This window comes from Oculina patagonica, chromosome 8 (genome assembly GCF_052425735.1).
Source record: "Oculina patagonica isolate OP01 chromosome 8, crgOcupat, whole genome shotgun sequence".
In the NCBI taxonomy this organism is placed as follows: domain Eukaryota; kingdom Metazoa; phylum Cnidaria; class Anthozoa; order Scleractinia; family Oculinidae; genus Oculina; species Oculina patagonica.
The window spans coordinates 19,617,561-19,634,301 of record NC_135765.1 but is presented as its reverse complement, the minus strand read 5'-3'; the positions used below and the strand labels follow the sequence as shown (position 1 = coordinate 19,634,301).

Sequence of the window (16,741 nt, the reverse complement as noted above, 5' to 3'; positions counted from 1 at the left end):
TGATCACATTCTCTGTCCTGCTGGCTGCTTTGTTCTTTTGCAGTCTTTGTATTATTCTCTTAAGTTTCGCTCCCCACGATTTGGAATATAACTAATTTTAATTTATTTCTATCTCACCTTGAGGAAAACCTTCGTTTTGCCAATCTGCCAGTCTGAGTTTCCTAGAAGCCGTTTGGCGATTGTGATTGCAGCATTCTTAAATCCCTGAGAATCTAATCCATCCCGCGTCAGGCCTTCGCTCAACATGTAATATCGGTCAATGAACTCCTTAAACGTGTGACGCATGGGGTAACCAGCTTTACGTATTCTACACATGGTGAAAGAAAGCAATCTAGTACACTCTGCACACCTTACATAACAAGGAGTAGACTTGAAACAAACAAAACTGTAGACAGTTACTAACAATGAGGCTACAACGGAACCACTTCTGATTATATTCTACAAACCAGCAGAAATAAGTTCTAACTTCGGGTTCTAACTACTAGTAACTACATTCCTTTACAATCTTGAACGAGTTCTAAAGATCAACAGTTATCCTCCCCAAGATAAAGAGTTAAGTGTAGCGAAATACAAGTGCAATACACTGAAAACATTGCTAAAACGAACGTAGAATTAGCTTAAGGAAGCATCTTCCATTCACCACGAATAAGAGGGGTACGTCTGAGATTTCATAATGCTGGCGTACATGAATTGCTACAAGAGACACTTCACAGATCTCTGTAGCCTGTGAACAGGCTGTAGACAGGCTGTTCGGTCGAGGATGAGGCAAAAAGAAAGCGGGAAAAGAAGGGAGCGAGTTCCCCCGTGTTAATTCCTCCCCCAGGCTCTTCTTGGCTCGCTTCACTCGCCGATCGGATCAGGAGCCTGCTCGCAGCCTAGGATCTCTGTAGTCACGCTGCACCCACGCACCTGTGTGTGGTATGGACAACTTAGAACAAAACAGAAGAAGTACAAACAACACACCTTATTGTCTCCATCATACCAGAATAACGCAACTGGCGACAGCACAAAAGTCGATCAAATCTCTAAAAACAAACGGAATTGTTTATAATACCGGGTAGTAAACAAAATTGAAAAAGGCGTTTGAGGAATAAAACTTCAGTTTGTACGGCTTCGTTACAACTATGGACTGCAATCACCTGAATGTGCTATGAACGTTACTAAAGTCACTGGGGGGGGGGGGGGGGGGGGGGGCGCCCCCCCCCCCTTCTCCCCGTTTTTTCCGGGTTTTTCGTTTTCTCCCCCCAAAATTTAAAAATCCGGAAGCCCCCCAAAAAACGTAGTGGCTTCCTCTCTAAATATAGCAATTTATTTAAACCGCGGTTTATTCCTCTCTGAAGTTTATTTTGGTACGGGTGTGAGTGAAACGCAGTGAAGTTGCAGTTCCTGTTTAATGTGTACTAAATTATCTTGAATTCAAAGGAAACCATAGTTTTCCCAAGGTAAAAAAATATCAAAGGGAAAAAAATAGTAATATACCAACTGGGAATAAGAATGGTTTGATTTTAACACTGGACAGAATCAAAATCGATTTACCACTGATTGAAAAAACCTACGCTAAATCTTTCAAACTTCACCATTCGTGATGTAGTACCTTCAAATAAATGAACCGCTAATTCAGTTTATATCACGTGACTTACCATTGGTTTCTTGTAGTCGTTGGGTTTGATACACCGCACAAAGAAAGGATGGCAGGCTGATAAGGTTTTCATGAGTAAATCAAGAGACTTCTTAAACTGAGCTCCAAGAGTTGGTGAACGTTTTCTTGTATCTTCACCCTAAAACAAAACACATCTTTACTACTAATACTTACATGTAAATCTCACTTTTGAACTGTAAAACACGAACCAAAATCTAAAGGATTACAAACCATGGATCTCTCTTTGGCAAACAGTTCAAGTAAGAATGCAGACTTGCTTTCTCCAACCAAGTCAACAAGATCAGCACTAAACGTGTCGCGATTCTTGTCGAGGAACCCTGCCATTCAATAGTACAGCATGGTAAGTACTGTAAGTTTTTAACGCCACAAAATACGCGGTAAAGGGTAGAGGCGAGACCGACACGGGTCTCCTGGTCCCCTATAGGCTGCGAGCTTGAGTATGGTTAACATCCCCCCTTTGTAAAACTGGAATTGTTACTTTAAACGTAACCAGGAATATCTACCAACATGTCCTCCTCTAAGGGGGATTCTTGATCTACTCCTTGGATTTAACAAAGCATTTTGCAATACTCATATTTTTTGGCAACATACATTGTACCTGATCAAAGCAACTCGTTCAGTTTGTATTTCGCGATTCAAGGAAATACTGTCTGAACCCAAGCAATACTTTATTAAAGCAGGAATGCATCATATTTGCAGACGTTTTCCTGAAGTTGATAGACAAACAAGCTGTGTGTTTCCCTGACTAATCAAAAATGCATCTATTATAATGAAATATTAATACATTACAAATTACTCCTCACAATTATAACTGTTAAACTCCTAATAATTAATGACTTTACCTTTGGCGCTGTAGTACACAGTTCCCGCAAAATGACAAATACCAAACATTGCAGAAGCTGAATTGACCGGAGGAAGGAACAGTTTGGATCGCTTGTGATGTGTGTTTAGTTTTTGTAACATTGTAGCATCTGTTCCCTAAGAAAACGATCAATAGCCCATAAGTCAAATCCAGTGTGTTCACAAGATCAACACCACACAAGGAAACATACCAAGCCAAACGTTACCTTTGGAAATCTGCTTTCTTCATCCACTAAAGCTATGATATTCATGGGTTTTTGTGCCAGTAAATCAAGAACGCTCTGATTGTCGACAAATGAAATGTGCTGCCATTTTATATCTTCCTTGTTATACTCCTCCTGAAAAAGGCAAACATAACAAAAAAACACATATGTAACAGTAATGTTAATAAATGTTTAATATGCATATTTCAAGCACTATATTAGTAGAAAAAGAATCCAGCTAACAGATTCCTTAAAATAATTTAAAACATTGACGTGAAATAAATGTCTTACAACGAACAAGACGATGAGAAACACATATTATGCCACCTAAAGACCATAATATTGTAAATTCATTCACGTTTGACACTAACATAGCTGCTTTGTTTGATTCACATGTATTTCTTCATCATATAATTACTTGCCTGTTCCAATTTAAAGATGTGTTGAACAAAGAACTGCTGAAGATTCTCATTAGCATAGTTGATGCAAAGCTGCTCGAAACTTAACACAAACAAAACCAAAATAAGTATGCCTGTATTGTACATTACTGTTTAGAAAAGGAAAAGGAGGAAAGGAGAGAGGGATGAAAGGATGGAAGGAGGAAAGACAAATAGGCGCATGTAAAAGGATGGATGAATGAATGAATGAATGGCCCCATGTACTGTATTTCTGACGAAGGAAGACCCGTAAACGATGTTATCCTTTTATCTGATCACAAAAAAAACTGATCTAACAATGTTGTGTTATGTGTCTGCATTTAATTTCTTTTTCTCTAAATACTTACCTGTTAGATTTGAAGTTTTCAAATCCAAAAATATCAAGAACTCCTATGGATGATCTGAACGCGGATGGGTGCTCCTAATTATTAGAACAAATGAATCCGTCTTAATACCAATTCTCTTCTAATGAAATTAAGTTTGTTACAAAGACAAAACATTTTGGTCTTGATTTCTTAACTAGCGACATTTACAATATATATAACCAACACATGCATTAATTAGTTCTTTTTACATAATTATTGGCAGAGTTTACTCACCTTATCTGTGAAAATAGCAGCATTGATTTTGTTGACAATCCAGACAAAGATTCTTCCATAGATTCCCTTGACAAAGGCGTCTCTGATATCAACGGCTTTAACAGCGCTCACAGGAGAAAATATCATTTCACCACGTGCAAATGTTGAGCGGCTTGTAAAGGCTTCAATCAAATTGTCATATGAAACCTAAGAAAGAAGGTAAAGAACATCAAAAAGATACGACACAGTTACACCTTCTCTCTTTTCTGCTGGTGATAAAGTGAACAAGGTTACAAGCAACAACTCCTTGTTCATGTACTTTGCAGAATGCAAGTGTTTGTGGAACTCATGTGGAGCTCAACATGATCCCGGTGGCGTGGATTATGGCGAATGGGTGAAAAAGTAACGTGCTAGACCACTGATGGCGACATCCATCAGGGAAATGCTGTGTTACAAGTTACTGTTAGTGTCCCTCTTGGTCTGATTTGACTAATCCAACCCTCACCAGCATTTAACCCTAACAATTTGTTTACAATGAAAATTACAACCAGTACACTACAATCCTTACCTCTAACAAACCAGCAATCAATTTTCCCAAATCATGATCTGTTATATCACATGCATCAACAGTGCTTCTTATAGTGGCTAGAACACACAAAACAAACATGTTACAAATAAAACACATGTATATTTTTGTACAATAAATTCCTCTCTACAGCAGCAGCCACTCCGGGCTAAATTTGATCCCAATGGCCTAGCAGGGCCGCTTTTACTGTGAAGACTCTCTTATAAGCCCTCGGGGCCCAGCTTCTTTCTTTCTAGGACCTTTTGAGGGAGGATTAAAAAAGAAGGGGGCTTTTTTAAATCACACAATTATCAGTTAAGGTACATGATTATAAAAGAAATAAGTTCATGTTTTTAGTTCCGTTTGGTAACACATTTTCACAAAAGTTTTATAAGAAAAAAAAGGGGTCGATGAAAAACTTTAAAAGAATAAAATTTCCTTGTGAGCTCTTTCAAGACTCCAAGGCTACCAAACTATCAACAAGGTAAATACCTTCAAATTCAAGGTTTCCGATGTGCAAAAGAGCTGCTAACATCTTGAAAATGTTCCAACTGTCATCTTGACTAAACATCAAAACCTAATGATACAGGAATTGTCAATTGACTCAGTACTGTGTGCACTTACAGTGTGAACACACTTCATGTGAGATTTGCCAAAATCATGCAATTGATGTGCTAGAGAAAATCAAGTTGACTCTAAGAATAATGATTTTTTTTTTCAAATTCAAACAAGAGTGGCTGAGAGTTGGAGAGAATAGGGTGTGAGAGTTTCAGGCCAAACAAAAGTACAAGTTTGAGCACTCAGGTACTCTCATACTGGTTTAAACACCTGTTGGTCTCACACCGAACTACACTGTACATAAATATATTTTATATTACATGTGTATCTAAACATAATGGCACTTTATTTCATTCTTCATTACAATATCTAACTTTCTATTTCATGTAATTGGCCAGCTGCTGTCTGATGACATACTTTATTATTCTGGCAAGTGTTTTTATCCAGGCATTAACTTAGACATACATGAACTGTACGATGTTCTGTAGATGTATATGTTGTAGTTTTAATTAAAATGAATTTCAGTTCAAAATGATTTCAAATTGATTTGTATATTTCACCGTTCCAGTTTAAATCAAACTGGAACAGTCTTCACTATTCAATAACATATTTATGTGTTTGTGCTGTACCTTCATTGACCCTCTGATAATCGCAAATTCTTCTGAATCATCCATTCCTTCACAAGAGATGCAGTTGCCTTGTGTCAGGTAATAATAATCCGAGGCATCAGTCAAGTACAGTGCCTCTCTCTCATTGGCTGACATCCCAGCAAGCATGCGGTAGAATATGTGATAATTTCTTTCATCAGGCATCTGATAAGTCAGAACAAGTCTGTGCTTATTTTTTTGTATTACAAGGTTACCCATTTGCAGAGACAAGAAAAGCAAATGATTTGACAACAATTTGGCCAGGCAAAAAAACAACATTGGAGGAAGTAGTTTTGGTTGATTAATAAAAGAATGTACTTTATTGTTAAATGGCAACAGTTACTTGATGCAGCCTTTAAACAGTTCCATTATACTTTCACCTTGCGCAGTAACTTTAAGTAACTTCAAGTAACTTTAATTTAGTTACTAGTGTTAAACACAGACTGGCCTGTATAATAGAACCTGTTACATTAATTAAGTGTAAATGTATTTGTAATATTTATGACTTACTTGGTTGACAAGTCTGGATTTCTCTAACAAGTACTGATCAATCTTAGCACCTTCAATTGAGCCATGCTTGTTGAAATGGACATCAATATATTTACCAAACCTACTGGAGTTATCGTTCCGCACTGTTTTGGCATTTCCAAAAGCTAAATAAAATAAGTAATAAAAAGAGATTTACTTTTCAAACAACAACAAAAATTGTATGGTGTTGAATGCCAGTCATGAAACTTGCAATTGGGTGCATAAATTTCCCCTTTAATTTACACAAAGGAAGGTTTTGACATAAGAAATGTATGTTTAGGTATACCTTCCAAAACAGGATTAGCCTCCAGGATCTGCTGTTCAATCCAGGAATGCTGCCCACTCACAGCGGCAAGGAACTGAAGAATGAGTTTAGTTGACTCTGTCTTGCCGGCTCCACTCTCACCACTAAAATACAACAATGAAAAGGTTCTACAAACCATATTCTATCACTAATACTAAATAGTAATGAAATTCAATTTTTTATTTCCATTTACTTATTATCCTGTTATCACAAAATATAGGTGTAATATACAATTGTACAATGTACATGCAAAATAATGTTAGTTCCCCTACATTTTGTTAATAGTACAAATGCAGTAGCGGATCCAGACCTTCGGGCCGAACCATCCAGACAACAAGAATATGAGGGGGCCCCGCTCTCAAAATATTTTTTCTTAGCCCTACAGGCTTGGTTTGGCCTGAAAATAGGGTGGGGGGGCCGGCCCCCCTGCGGCCCTCTGATACAAGTAGATCTGCTACCTGCATTGTTATTAGATGTATATGATCAAGCTTCTTGAAAGTTCATTTACCATGTTTATTAGTTTCTTGCATTGAAAGAATTGCAACTTGTGTGTCAAGCCATAATAATTTATTATTTCTAGTACCTCAAACTAAACTACTAACATGTATCCTCATGATTATTTTAGCATTAGTTCACATCAAAAAATAGGATGGTGTGATAATATGAAAACTTATTTTAACTGTCTTTTAAAGGATGTTGTCCTTCAGATGCATTTTGAAATAACAATATAAAAGTTCACATGTAGCCTAAAACTACTGTAAAAATTAACGGTATGAGCTTTCCCTGATCCATGGCATCATCATGCAGGGATAGAAAAAAGAGCATGTTATGAAAATACTTTAAATTGACACATGTAATGGTGGGTCATGTAATTTTTCACGCTTCATGCAGTGGTGAATTATCCAGTGAGGATGGGTCAGCTATCAATAAGAGACAAAAGAACAAATTTATAAATTGCATATATACGCTGTACCTGATGATGACACACTGATCATGAGCTTCCCTTTTCATGTGTGAATATGCATTGTCTGCTACAGCAAAGATGTGAGGTGGCAGATCACCTAACTTTCTATTCTTGTACTTCTTAACATGATCAGCGTCATAGATTGGGTAAAGTTGGTATGGATTAACAGCCACTAAAATTGAGCCAGTGTAGGTCTACAAAATAACAACATAAAGACTTTCATTTTCTGCATGCATGTAAAACTACCCTGAAAAATTATACTGGTAGCCTGAAAAAAAATCTCTTGTCCTATAATTACTCCAGTCCCCTACATGTGTAAGAGAGATACCTGCATAAGATTTGAACTGAAAACTCCTCATCAACTTGAAGATTGTAAATGTACAATATATTATTGTACATTTACTATAAAAACGTTTTTTTTTTTTAATTTTACTATAAAACCGTTATTCAATGGTTTTGAACTTTGCAACTGATGAAAGGGTCATTCCCAAAACGTTTCGCAACACTAGACAACACTTAAAATTTTGATAGTACTTAAACACAAAGTGCTACACAGCACCTTATCATTATTTTTTAAAAGCAGGGTGGTTTTCCACAGGCTTTATCTCTGAAATGAAGTCGGTGAACCCACTAATATTTAGAACTAGGACAAATGATCTGTTGATTGGGGAAAATTATTTTTATCCCTAAGAAAGAGGTCTATATTATGAAAGGTATAAATGTATAATATCAGTCTGGCACTGTAAATCTAAAACTTAAACAAAGCCAACATGACTTACATAAATCTGATGATTGTAGTATCTAATGAAAAGGTTGTGGAGGATTCCTGCCTCATTTAGGTCTCCAAGTTGAATCTATAGTTTATTAAAATGGGAAAGGCAATTAAATATTTAATAACAGTATGTACAGCAATGTAGATTAAAAAAACCTGTACATGAATTTTCCATTATGGTTTAAACTATTTAATTTGTTATTTTTTTCGGTTTGCTTAAAATAATAATATTTTTTTTGCATCATATTTATTATAAACCATAATTTGAAAAATAAATGGAGAATAAAAATTGGTTGGTAAGTTAATTTAAACCACAACATGAGCATGACCGTAGTTTTACCATTAATTATTAATTTGCTATGATTGAATGAGTCATGCACTAGACCAAGCGCTATTGTTAGCAGGATAATATTTAGAGCATCATGATTGAATCCAATACAGCTGCCTGGTTACAATGTAAATGCTCTGGTTTAAAGTAATCTTTGGTCTCAATTTTTTCGAACCAGTTTGATTTTGTGTTTTACATTGTCTTCTATTGATTATTTTAAGGTTAAACTGGTTTGAAAAATTTGAAACCAAACAACCACAACACATAGTTATACATATAGCCATACCAGTATAGGAAGGTTAATATTCGCCCTCTGATATGTACTTAACACACATGTATAAAAATAAAGTTATTCAAAAAAGAGATATCAATATTATAAAAAAAAAACTACAGATTGGAGAAGTAGATCTTATTTCACAATACAACTGGATGATGGGGGAGTTATAAATAACTAAAAACTAATCAATTGCTCAATAACACCCTGATCCATTCCAATATTTTATAATTTGCAATTCAAAGAAGATATATCCTCTGCCAAGTTACTGTATGTATATCAAATAAATATAGAAACTATCTGGCTGTACTTTTAATAATAATTGCTTCCTTTTAAATTTGCATAGATGGTAATGCGCTTGCCTGAGATAACCTATTACAAGCGTGTAATTAAGAAAACATCATTTAGGGTGCATCAATATTTTTTTCCATCAATTTAATTTTTCATTAATATTATTAAGAAAGAAAAAGGCCGGTGCAAATGTTGATATCAACCCTCCAGCCAAGTTAACTATTGTTCTTAGAGGCCAATTATTGGTAAATTCACCAAAAGAAAATTTTTATCCCAAAATTTTTAATTATGAATCTACAATTATGGTAAATAGCATGATTGAAATTTAATCACTCATTTTTATTATAATTATTATTATTATTATTATTATTATTATTATTATTATTATTATCTTTATTATTATTATCATCATCATCATCATTATCAGTCATTATTATCATTAGTGCATACCATGTCATCAACTCCCTTAACACTTGTTGGATGCATAATTCTGAGTTTGTTGGCCAGGGAGGACTGGATCCAGTGCTCCTGTAGAATCAAACACTTGGTCAGTTCTGTTTATATCACATGTAAAGAATTCAGGACTGCAAAAACATAACTAAAAATAACAATGTACACCAGTCTTGTAGCTTGGCAGCATGCCAAGAAGTGTAAGTCCATTACCCAGAGCTCGTGGATTTTGAGGTTGGGTTAATGGATTTTATTCTTCACTTGCCCAACAGGAAAGTGAAAGTTTTTGGGGAAATTTGTTGAGGAAATTAATAACACTACTTATAAGTTTTTTTTTTTTTTTTTTTTTTTTTTTGGGGGGGGGGGGGGGGGTTAGTTAAAATGACTTCCCAGGTAGTTACACCCTCCTAGGATGCAGTGAATCTCAATAATAAATAATAATGAAATTTACCTGAGTGCATTGTTGAGTTATATAAGTACACAGGAAATTTTAAGAACATGAGAAAAACACTGCATAGAGAAGCACGGGGCACAGCTGAGTGCTCTTTGCACTTTTTCAAGTGTCCTTAAAAATCCTCAAGTGCTTATACAGCTCAACAATGTACAAGGAGCAAGTTTAAGAAATTAAAAGAAATAGCATAGCTCAAACTTGTGACATAAGCTTTGGGCATGATATCTATAAAAGCAAACATGTGATGTAAGCAGTGTGCTTTATGGAGCTACATGATAAAAGGACCTAGTTATAAATAGCTATGCAATTCCTCCACCATATTAAACAAAAAATAAACGTTTTGTTAGTAGTATATCTACAAGGTAGCTCTAGAAACATTTAAGACAGAGTTTATATGTACCTTTCCCTCGTCATCAACAATTTGAATCTGGCCTGAGTCTGCCATCTTGACGAGTGCACCAATGGGAACATCAAACTCCCCTCCATTGGTGTTATCCAGCCACACATGTTCACCCTAGCAACATTCAATAGAATTAACTCATTCAACATGTGAACTATCAACATGTTTACTTTTTGTATAATGTAGTTGTAAGTGCCATTGTAAATTATTATAAATGATTTTTTCTTTGAGTAATAATTATATTTATATTTTGAATCAAAGATCCCTTCGAGATATCGACTTTTTTGCATGAAGTTAGTATGAGTAGAAGGTTTATCCTGGGCATTGTTGTTCGAACATGTCATGGAAGAATTTAAACGTCTTTCAGTTCAAGCATTTTTTTAATTTCGCGGAGGAAATGCTGTATTTGTCAGTCGCGACAGCTGGGCGCTTTGCGACTCACATACTGTACTTTGGCTTGGTTAAAAATGGTAAACTTTAACGCTTGCCTTTAATCGAAATAGTTGTTTCCTTTCGAGTTAGAAAGATTTCTACTCGGCTTAATGCAGGGTTCCCGATAAAGGTTACGCACGACAGAGTTACCTTTTGTCTTGTCGTGCAATCTTAATTCCCCACATTGAGAAGTAAATTTTCGTTTGGATATTACCAAAAGCCACTTCTCCTCGCGTTATTCTTTACCTTACGGCTACACATGCCATTTCTAACGACTACATTTCCAGTAAAACAGTTGCTGTTTTTTTTCTAATGGCGATGCATTAACTTCTGAACAGAAGCAAGAACTTTTAGTGTTTACTGCTTCCACTGGAAGTAATTTCACAACAGGCTACAAAAAAACTTGTAAATATCACTTCACACCTGCATTGAATGTTGCAATTCTAAATTGTGCAACAGCTTTGATCACCCACAGCGGAAAGTATTCCCTTGAGAAATTAAAACAGTCCAGGGCTTGAAAGTTAACAAGAATGTGGTTCGAGATTGCCCAACTTAACCGCTATTCTCCTTCCTTTTGTTTGTAAACAAGCAAAAAAGTCCAAAAAAGGGAGAGATTTAGTCAGGCATGAGAAGAAATATTTGTCTATTTTTTTTTTTTTTTTTTTTATTTTTTTATCTTTTTTTTTTTTTTTTTATTTTTTTATGTTTATTAATAAATAAAAAAGGAAAAAAAAAAAAAAATTTAAAAAAAAAAAAAATTAAACCACAACATCTCACTCACATTAATTAATTTCATGATAAGTTTGTTTGCCACATGCAAGAAGTTTTGTAAATTATTCTGTTTGCCAAATAAGCTAGGTGTAAAAATCTTTTGTTCCATTTGATGATCTAGGTACATGTACATGCATGTACATGTACCTACAGCGGTACATGTACTATGAAAGAAATACAGTATATAAATGTTTTTGTTTGTTTTGTTCCTGTACATTAGGAGAGATGTGGTGGCCTGGCAGCTACTGGTTAGCATACTGGAAATCTTCTGGAGCAATTATTGGTCCAGATTTGTGCCCTGCAGGCTGTGGTCACTGAGTTGTGTTCTCACATATAATTTACAGTCTCTCCACCAAAAGGTGTATAAATAGGTACTGGCCAGCTTTTGGCTGTAACATCACTTACAGTGCCCAGGTGGAGAGAAGCACTGTGTTCTGTGCTGAGAAAAAAGTGTCGTCTTGCTAAATTGTAATGGGAGGTGCAGTGGCCTAATGGTTAGCGCGCTGGACTCCAGAGCAGACATTCTGGATTTGAGCCCTGGCCGGGGTCACTGTGTTGTGTTCTTGGGCAAGAAACTTTACTCTCATAGTGCCTCTCTCCACCCACGTGTATGATTGGGTACTGGCGAAATAATGCTGGATGGTACCCTGCAATAGACTAGCATCTCATCCAGGGGGAAGTACCATAGAAAGCTGCTTAATGCTATCGGAACCGGGATAAAAAGGCTCTGGCAGTATGCGCCACTTGGCTTGAGGATGCCCTTGCTAGATTGAACATGCAAATTTCCCAGATTCCAAAATACATGCTACTGTTAAAACAACAACCATTAATGCCTATTTTGTATTCTTGGTATTGACAAGAGATATCTTTTGCGCTAATGGATCTTCTGGGAATCTCTTAGATTTTGGATTCTCTGTAAGCACCTTTTACAAGAGGTACCTTTTGGGCAAATGGATCTCCTGGGAATCTCTTAGATTTTGGATTGTCTAAAGGTTGGAAATCAGGGCTTAAATCCTGGACCTTGAAATACTCTGTCAAAATATTTGGCCATCACACTTGCTCCTGATTATTTTTCAGTAGTTATGTACAATAAATAGAAAAATATATGTAATAACTTATATGATCCAGAATTGTATGTTGATCAGGCTCATCAATAAAAAAAATATGAAATTCACATATACAAAGTAGCCGCAGTTCAGTACCACTGTCTGGAAAAACCAAGGTTTACTAAGATAATCGAGGTTAATGTTATAACACCTCACACTATTTGTGGCTTTAAACAAATGATTTTTTTCAGCATAATAAGCCTGACAGAAATCCTTGATTTAAATGCCAGATAAAGTATACTTATTGTAATAAATTATAACAAATTAATAATAGATGAACATGCAGGTAGATTATTTTGTACTTAGGTTTCCAGCTGCCAACTCTTTGTAAATGAGTTCATGAAAATCACTTATTCATTGATAAGCATTCTCAATACCTTCCACCACAATCGGAACTGTGCCGAGTCTTCAAGTAAGGCAGGTTGTGGCTAAATAATTTTTAAAAGGAAACTCATGCAGTCTAAGTGTGCCCCCTCCCCCTCCCCCAGTCTGAATCACCAATCATTGTATTGTTTATGACGTGAAAAAGCTTGACAAATGTTAGGGATGACATCACCTTACGCCGCTTATCTAATGCAATCGATCAAGCGATTCATTTGAAACAATACAAAATACAATATATGTCCACCAGACTGCTGGAGAGCAATTCGAGAACTATCGAGTGAATTATTCTATCTTTGTACTCACTGAAGTGACGTGCATGTTATGTACGCTGGTGTAGGAAATGGATATGACAGCAACTCAAAAAGGATTCACCAAATAAATAAAATATTAATCTTGCTAGGATAACAGTACATGACTGGAGTTTGTTTTATTTTGGGTATTCAATACTGTACTGGCCCGGTACTGGTTAGCAAAGTAAATATCGAAGGCAAATTGAGTCAACTTTTGCTAGATTGCTAACCTCGTCACAATTTATAAGGCCTAGGGTTTCAGTTCACAGGAAAACATCCTTTAAGCGGGAAAGATATATCTGTAGTCTTATTTTGAAAAGTTTCTTCAAACTTTCGATGTTCCATGAGACACTGAAGCCTATATAACTAAATATTTCCAATCGTTAAAGCAATAAATTTACCGCAGTTATCTAGTATATATCAAAGATGGTATCCAAGAGTAAATCGAATAGGCGTCTTCGAAAGATGAGTTCCTCATTATTATCCTTTCACATTTGTGGTACACACAATGACCAGTGTTTTGAAATTTTAACGCGTCTACTGTACTCGATAATTAAGCGGTGCGGACAACGATGCAGATAATGAATTCACATCCGATCGTTTTTTTCCACATACAAACAACATGGCAAAATATCACAAAATTCTTTCAGATCTTCTATGTTTTTTACCTTTGACACGATCACCATTGTAGCGCAAACAAGTTGAAAGTTTTCACAGACTTAGGTGACGAACACAGCGAATCTGCAAACATACAAAAATTATGTTGTAGGCTTATATCACATCAGCATCCGGACCGAAACTATCCTACTTGTTCCTTAACAAATAAATATAATTCCTAAAAAACTTTATTACAGGATAGCAAATAAGATCTGGTCACACGTCAGTTGGCAATACAACTGATAGATAAAGCATACAAACCTTATCGTAATTTTCGCGAGAACTTCACTTACCGGCTTAGCACAAGCGTCTTATCGTCCGCTTAGTAACCTTCAACTCCATGATAAAAATACAAATGAAAAATTAAACAATCATTGTAATGCTGTGGTTCCTTATCGCCGTTTCAAAGAGCTGTCCAAAATGCTCTTTGGAACAAAATCATTTTAGTTCTTGTTTGGAATGATTGTTTGGAACACAACGGCTAGGCTGGAAGGAACACGGCAGGTCCAATAAAACACCTAATCCAACGTTAACATGCAAACGAGGCTGAGGCTTTTTCTCACAGGTGCGGTGACGCGTTAAGGCGGGAAATTGCGTTACGGAAAGGAAAGCGTGACAAAGGGTCACCTGGTAAAGAGTTCTAGTTTCGTCTTGTTATTTATTCTTCTATTCTGAGCTATTTTAATTTTAAAAAAAAAAACAGCTGTAGACAGCAAGTTGTCCCTATTTCAGTACATAAACAAAGTTATAAGTCTCTGTTGTGCTACGTCGGCCACAACAATAGTTGATTCCCGGGGTTGATTATCAACTATAAGTTGACGTTTTGCCGGGGGGTGGGGGACGTCTTGCTCCCAAGAAGGGCTAACGCCCGAAACGTCAGCTTCCCGGGGAGATGGGGGCAGGGGAGGAACCCTAATATGAAAGAGACGGGATGCTGGGCAGAAAAGTGGCCCTGTAAAGAAGAACAACTTGTCGTGGCTCAAGCTGTCTAATGCTACATCTTTTTTTTCCACTTTCATTGCAAATTTCTTATGTAACATTTTTTAGTTTACCGCAGTTTTTTGTATATTTTCAACATTAATTTTCCCGTTTTATTTTAATCATGTCATCATAGTATCATATTGTACGCTGTCTTTTCCTTTAAGGTGACACCCAAAAGTTAGTCATTGTCATTCTATCTAGACCGATGGTGCGGCTAAAAACGCCCACTGTAATCCAGTAAAGCTTTTTACGGTTGACTGAGTCCAACTCACTTAAAAATTCTTTGCAGGCCAAAATAGCCTACTTATGACCGTTTGAGTGTAACAACTATTAGGCCTGCTTCACAACTGGCCACATAATGACACAACAACATGGACATAATGACATCAAGAAAAGATGATTTTTTTCCCATTATGCTTATGTCATTACGTTACGTTGTTATGTCGTGTTGTTCACACTGCTGACATAAAACATCAACGCGAGGTGTTTTCTGCATGCATGTCGTTATGTCACTAGTGTGAACCAGACGTAAAAAATTCTTAGTAAAAGTCTTTGTATATTTTTCTAATCCGCCAAAATGAACATTTTCATTTATACTTTTTTAAAAAAATCTGTCGGCAGGGTCTAGTGAGATAAGATACGATATAAAGATAAGATAAGATAAGATAAGATAAGATAAAGAAACGCGGCGGTTTTTTTAAATTGAAAATTTGTATAGAGTAGAGTAGTTTTTTTAAAGTTAATAGCCTCCAAAGGTTGAAAAAAGGCTATCTTTGATCTTTTTTGACGTTGCCATTTTTATGATTTTTTTTATTTTATTTTCTATACATTTTTTCAGTTTTCTCAAGATTAGAATCCTAGTTGTGATAGAGTGCCAAAGACGGGGATGTTTTAACCATAGTTTTAAAGAATAAATCTTTGTTCGCTGCGTGGCACTTCTAACTGTCAATATTGCGAAAAAAAGTGTATTGTAAGTGCCAAAAAGTTCATTATAAACCAAACGTTTCGGGCTTAGCCCTTCATCAGTGGTGAATTGGTCGTAAATGAAACGACCGTTAAAAATACGCCACGAGAGTATGTATTTAAAGTCATGTCTCTAGCACGCGCGCGCGCGAGAACCTCAATAGAAACGGAATTCTAAGTTGAGGCCGCGCGGATGGCAGGTGCCAAGTTGGAAAATTAAGCGCATCTCCTGCCGCTTTTACTTTTACTTTTTACTCATTTACTGCATCTCCTGTCGTCGCTGCCCTGCCATTTACATCGGCGAAACCGGGCGCACTCTAAGGGAACGTTTTGGGGAACATCTAAGAAGCATTACCAAGAGTGCGCCTGGCCTCCCCGTCGCAGAGCATTTCAGCTCAAACGGACACAGCTCAGCGGACGCACAGGTCCGCAGCGTCAAGCTCTGCGGCGGTAACAAGCAAAGAAAGCGGCAGGAGATGCGCTTAATTTTCCAACTTGGCACCTGCCATCCGCGCGGCCTCAACTTAGAATTCCGTTTCTATTGAGGTTCTCGCGCGCGCGCGTGCTAGAGACATGACTTTAAATACATACTCTCGTGGCGTATTTTTAACGGTCGTTTCATTTACGACCAATTCACCACTGATGAAGGGCTAAGCCCGAAACGTTTGGTTTATAATGAACTTTTTGGCACTTACAATACACTTTTTTTCGCAATATTGACATGTTTTAACCATTACTAGCCTTCTTAAACTGTAACGTCCGATGTTGCCTAGACCCTGAGAAAGGCAGTGCCTTTCAAATATTGGCATTGCTTCAAAAGCATAGAATTCACTTCCGGATACCATACGTTGTATGAAGTCACTTAAAGATGAAATAAAGTAATAAC

The 16,741-nt window shown here is 36.5% G+C and overlaps 1 protein-coding gene across 1 annotated transcript in view; it reads right to left on the bottom strand.

Annotated features, from left to right (window-relative positions):
* The window catches only part of LOC144662278 (unconventional myosin-VIIa-like), a 36,623-nt gene extending 22,208 nt beyond the window's left edge, over positions 1-14,415 (bottom strand). The window contains exons 1-20 of the mRNA XM_078523056.1: positions 14,205-14,415; positions 13,923-13,995; positions 10,272-10,385; positions 9,421-9,498; positions 8,085-8,159; positions 7,315-7,499; positions 6,324-6,445; positions 6,020-6,162; positions 5,492-5,674; positions 4,797-4,881; positions 4,308-4,384; positions 3,761-3,946; positions 3,509-3,582; positions 3,147-3,225; positions 2,728-2,859; positions 2,503-2,638; positions 1,871-1,977; positions 1,641-1,778; positions 964-1,025; positions 118-307 (exon numbers count right to left, since the gene is read on the bottom strand). Coding sequence (XP_078379182.1) covers positions 118-307; positions 964-1,025; positions 1,641-1,778; positions 1,871-1,977; positions 2,503-2,638; positions 2,728-2,859; positions 3,147-3,225; positions 3,509-3,582; positions 3,761-3,946; positions 4,308-4,384; positions 4,797-4,881; positions 5,492-5,674; positions 6,020-6,162; positions 6,324-6,445; positions 7,315-7,499; positions 8,085-8,159; positions 9,421-9,498; positions 10,272-10,385; positions 13,923-13,940 — 2,184 coding nt within the window. The 5' untranslated portion in view covers positions 13,941-13,995; positions 14,205-14,415. The remainder of the gene's footprint in view (positions 1-117; positions 308-963; positions 1,026-1,640; positions 1,779-1,870; positions 1,978-2,502; positions 2,639-2,727; positions 2,860-3,146; positions 3,226-3,508; positions 3,583-3,760; positions 3,947-4,307; positions 4,385-4,796; positions 4,882-5,491; positions 5,675-6,019; positions 6,163-6,323; positions 6,446-7,314; positions 7,500-8,084; positions 8,160-9,420; positions 9,499-10,271; positions 10,386-13,922; positions 13,996-14,204) is intronic.
* Between the last annotated feature and the right edge of the window lie 2,326 nt (positions 14,416-16,741).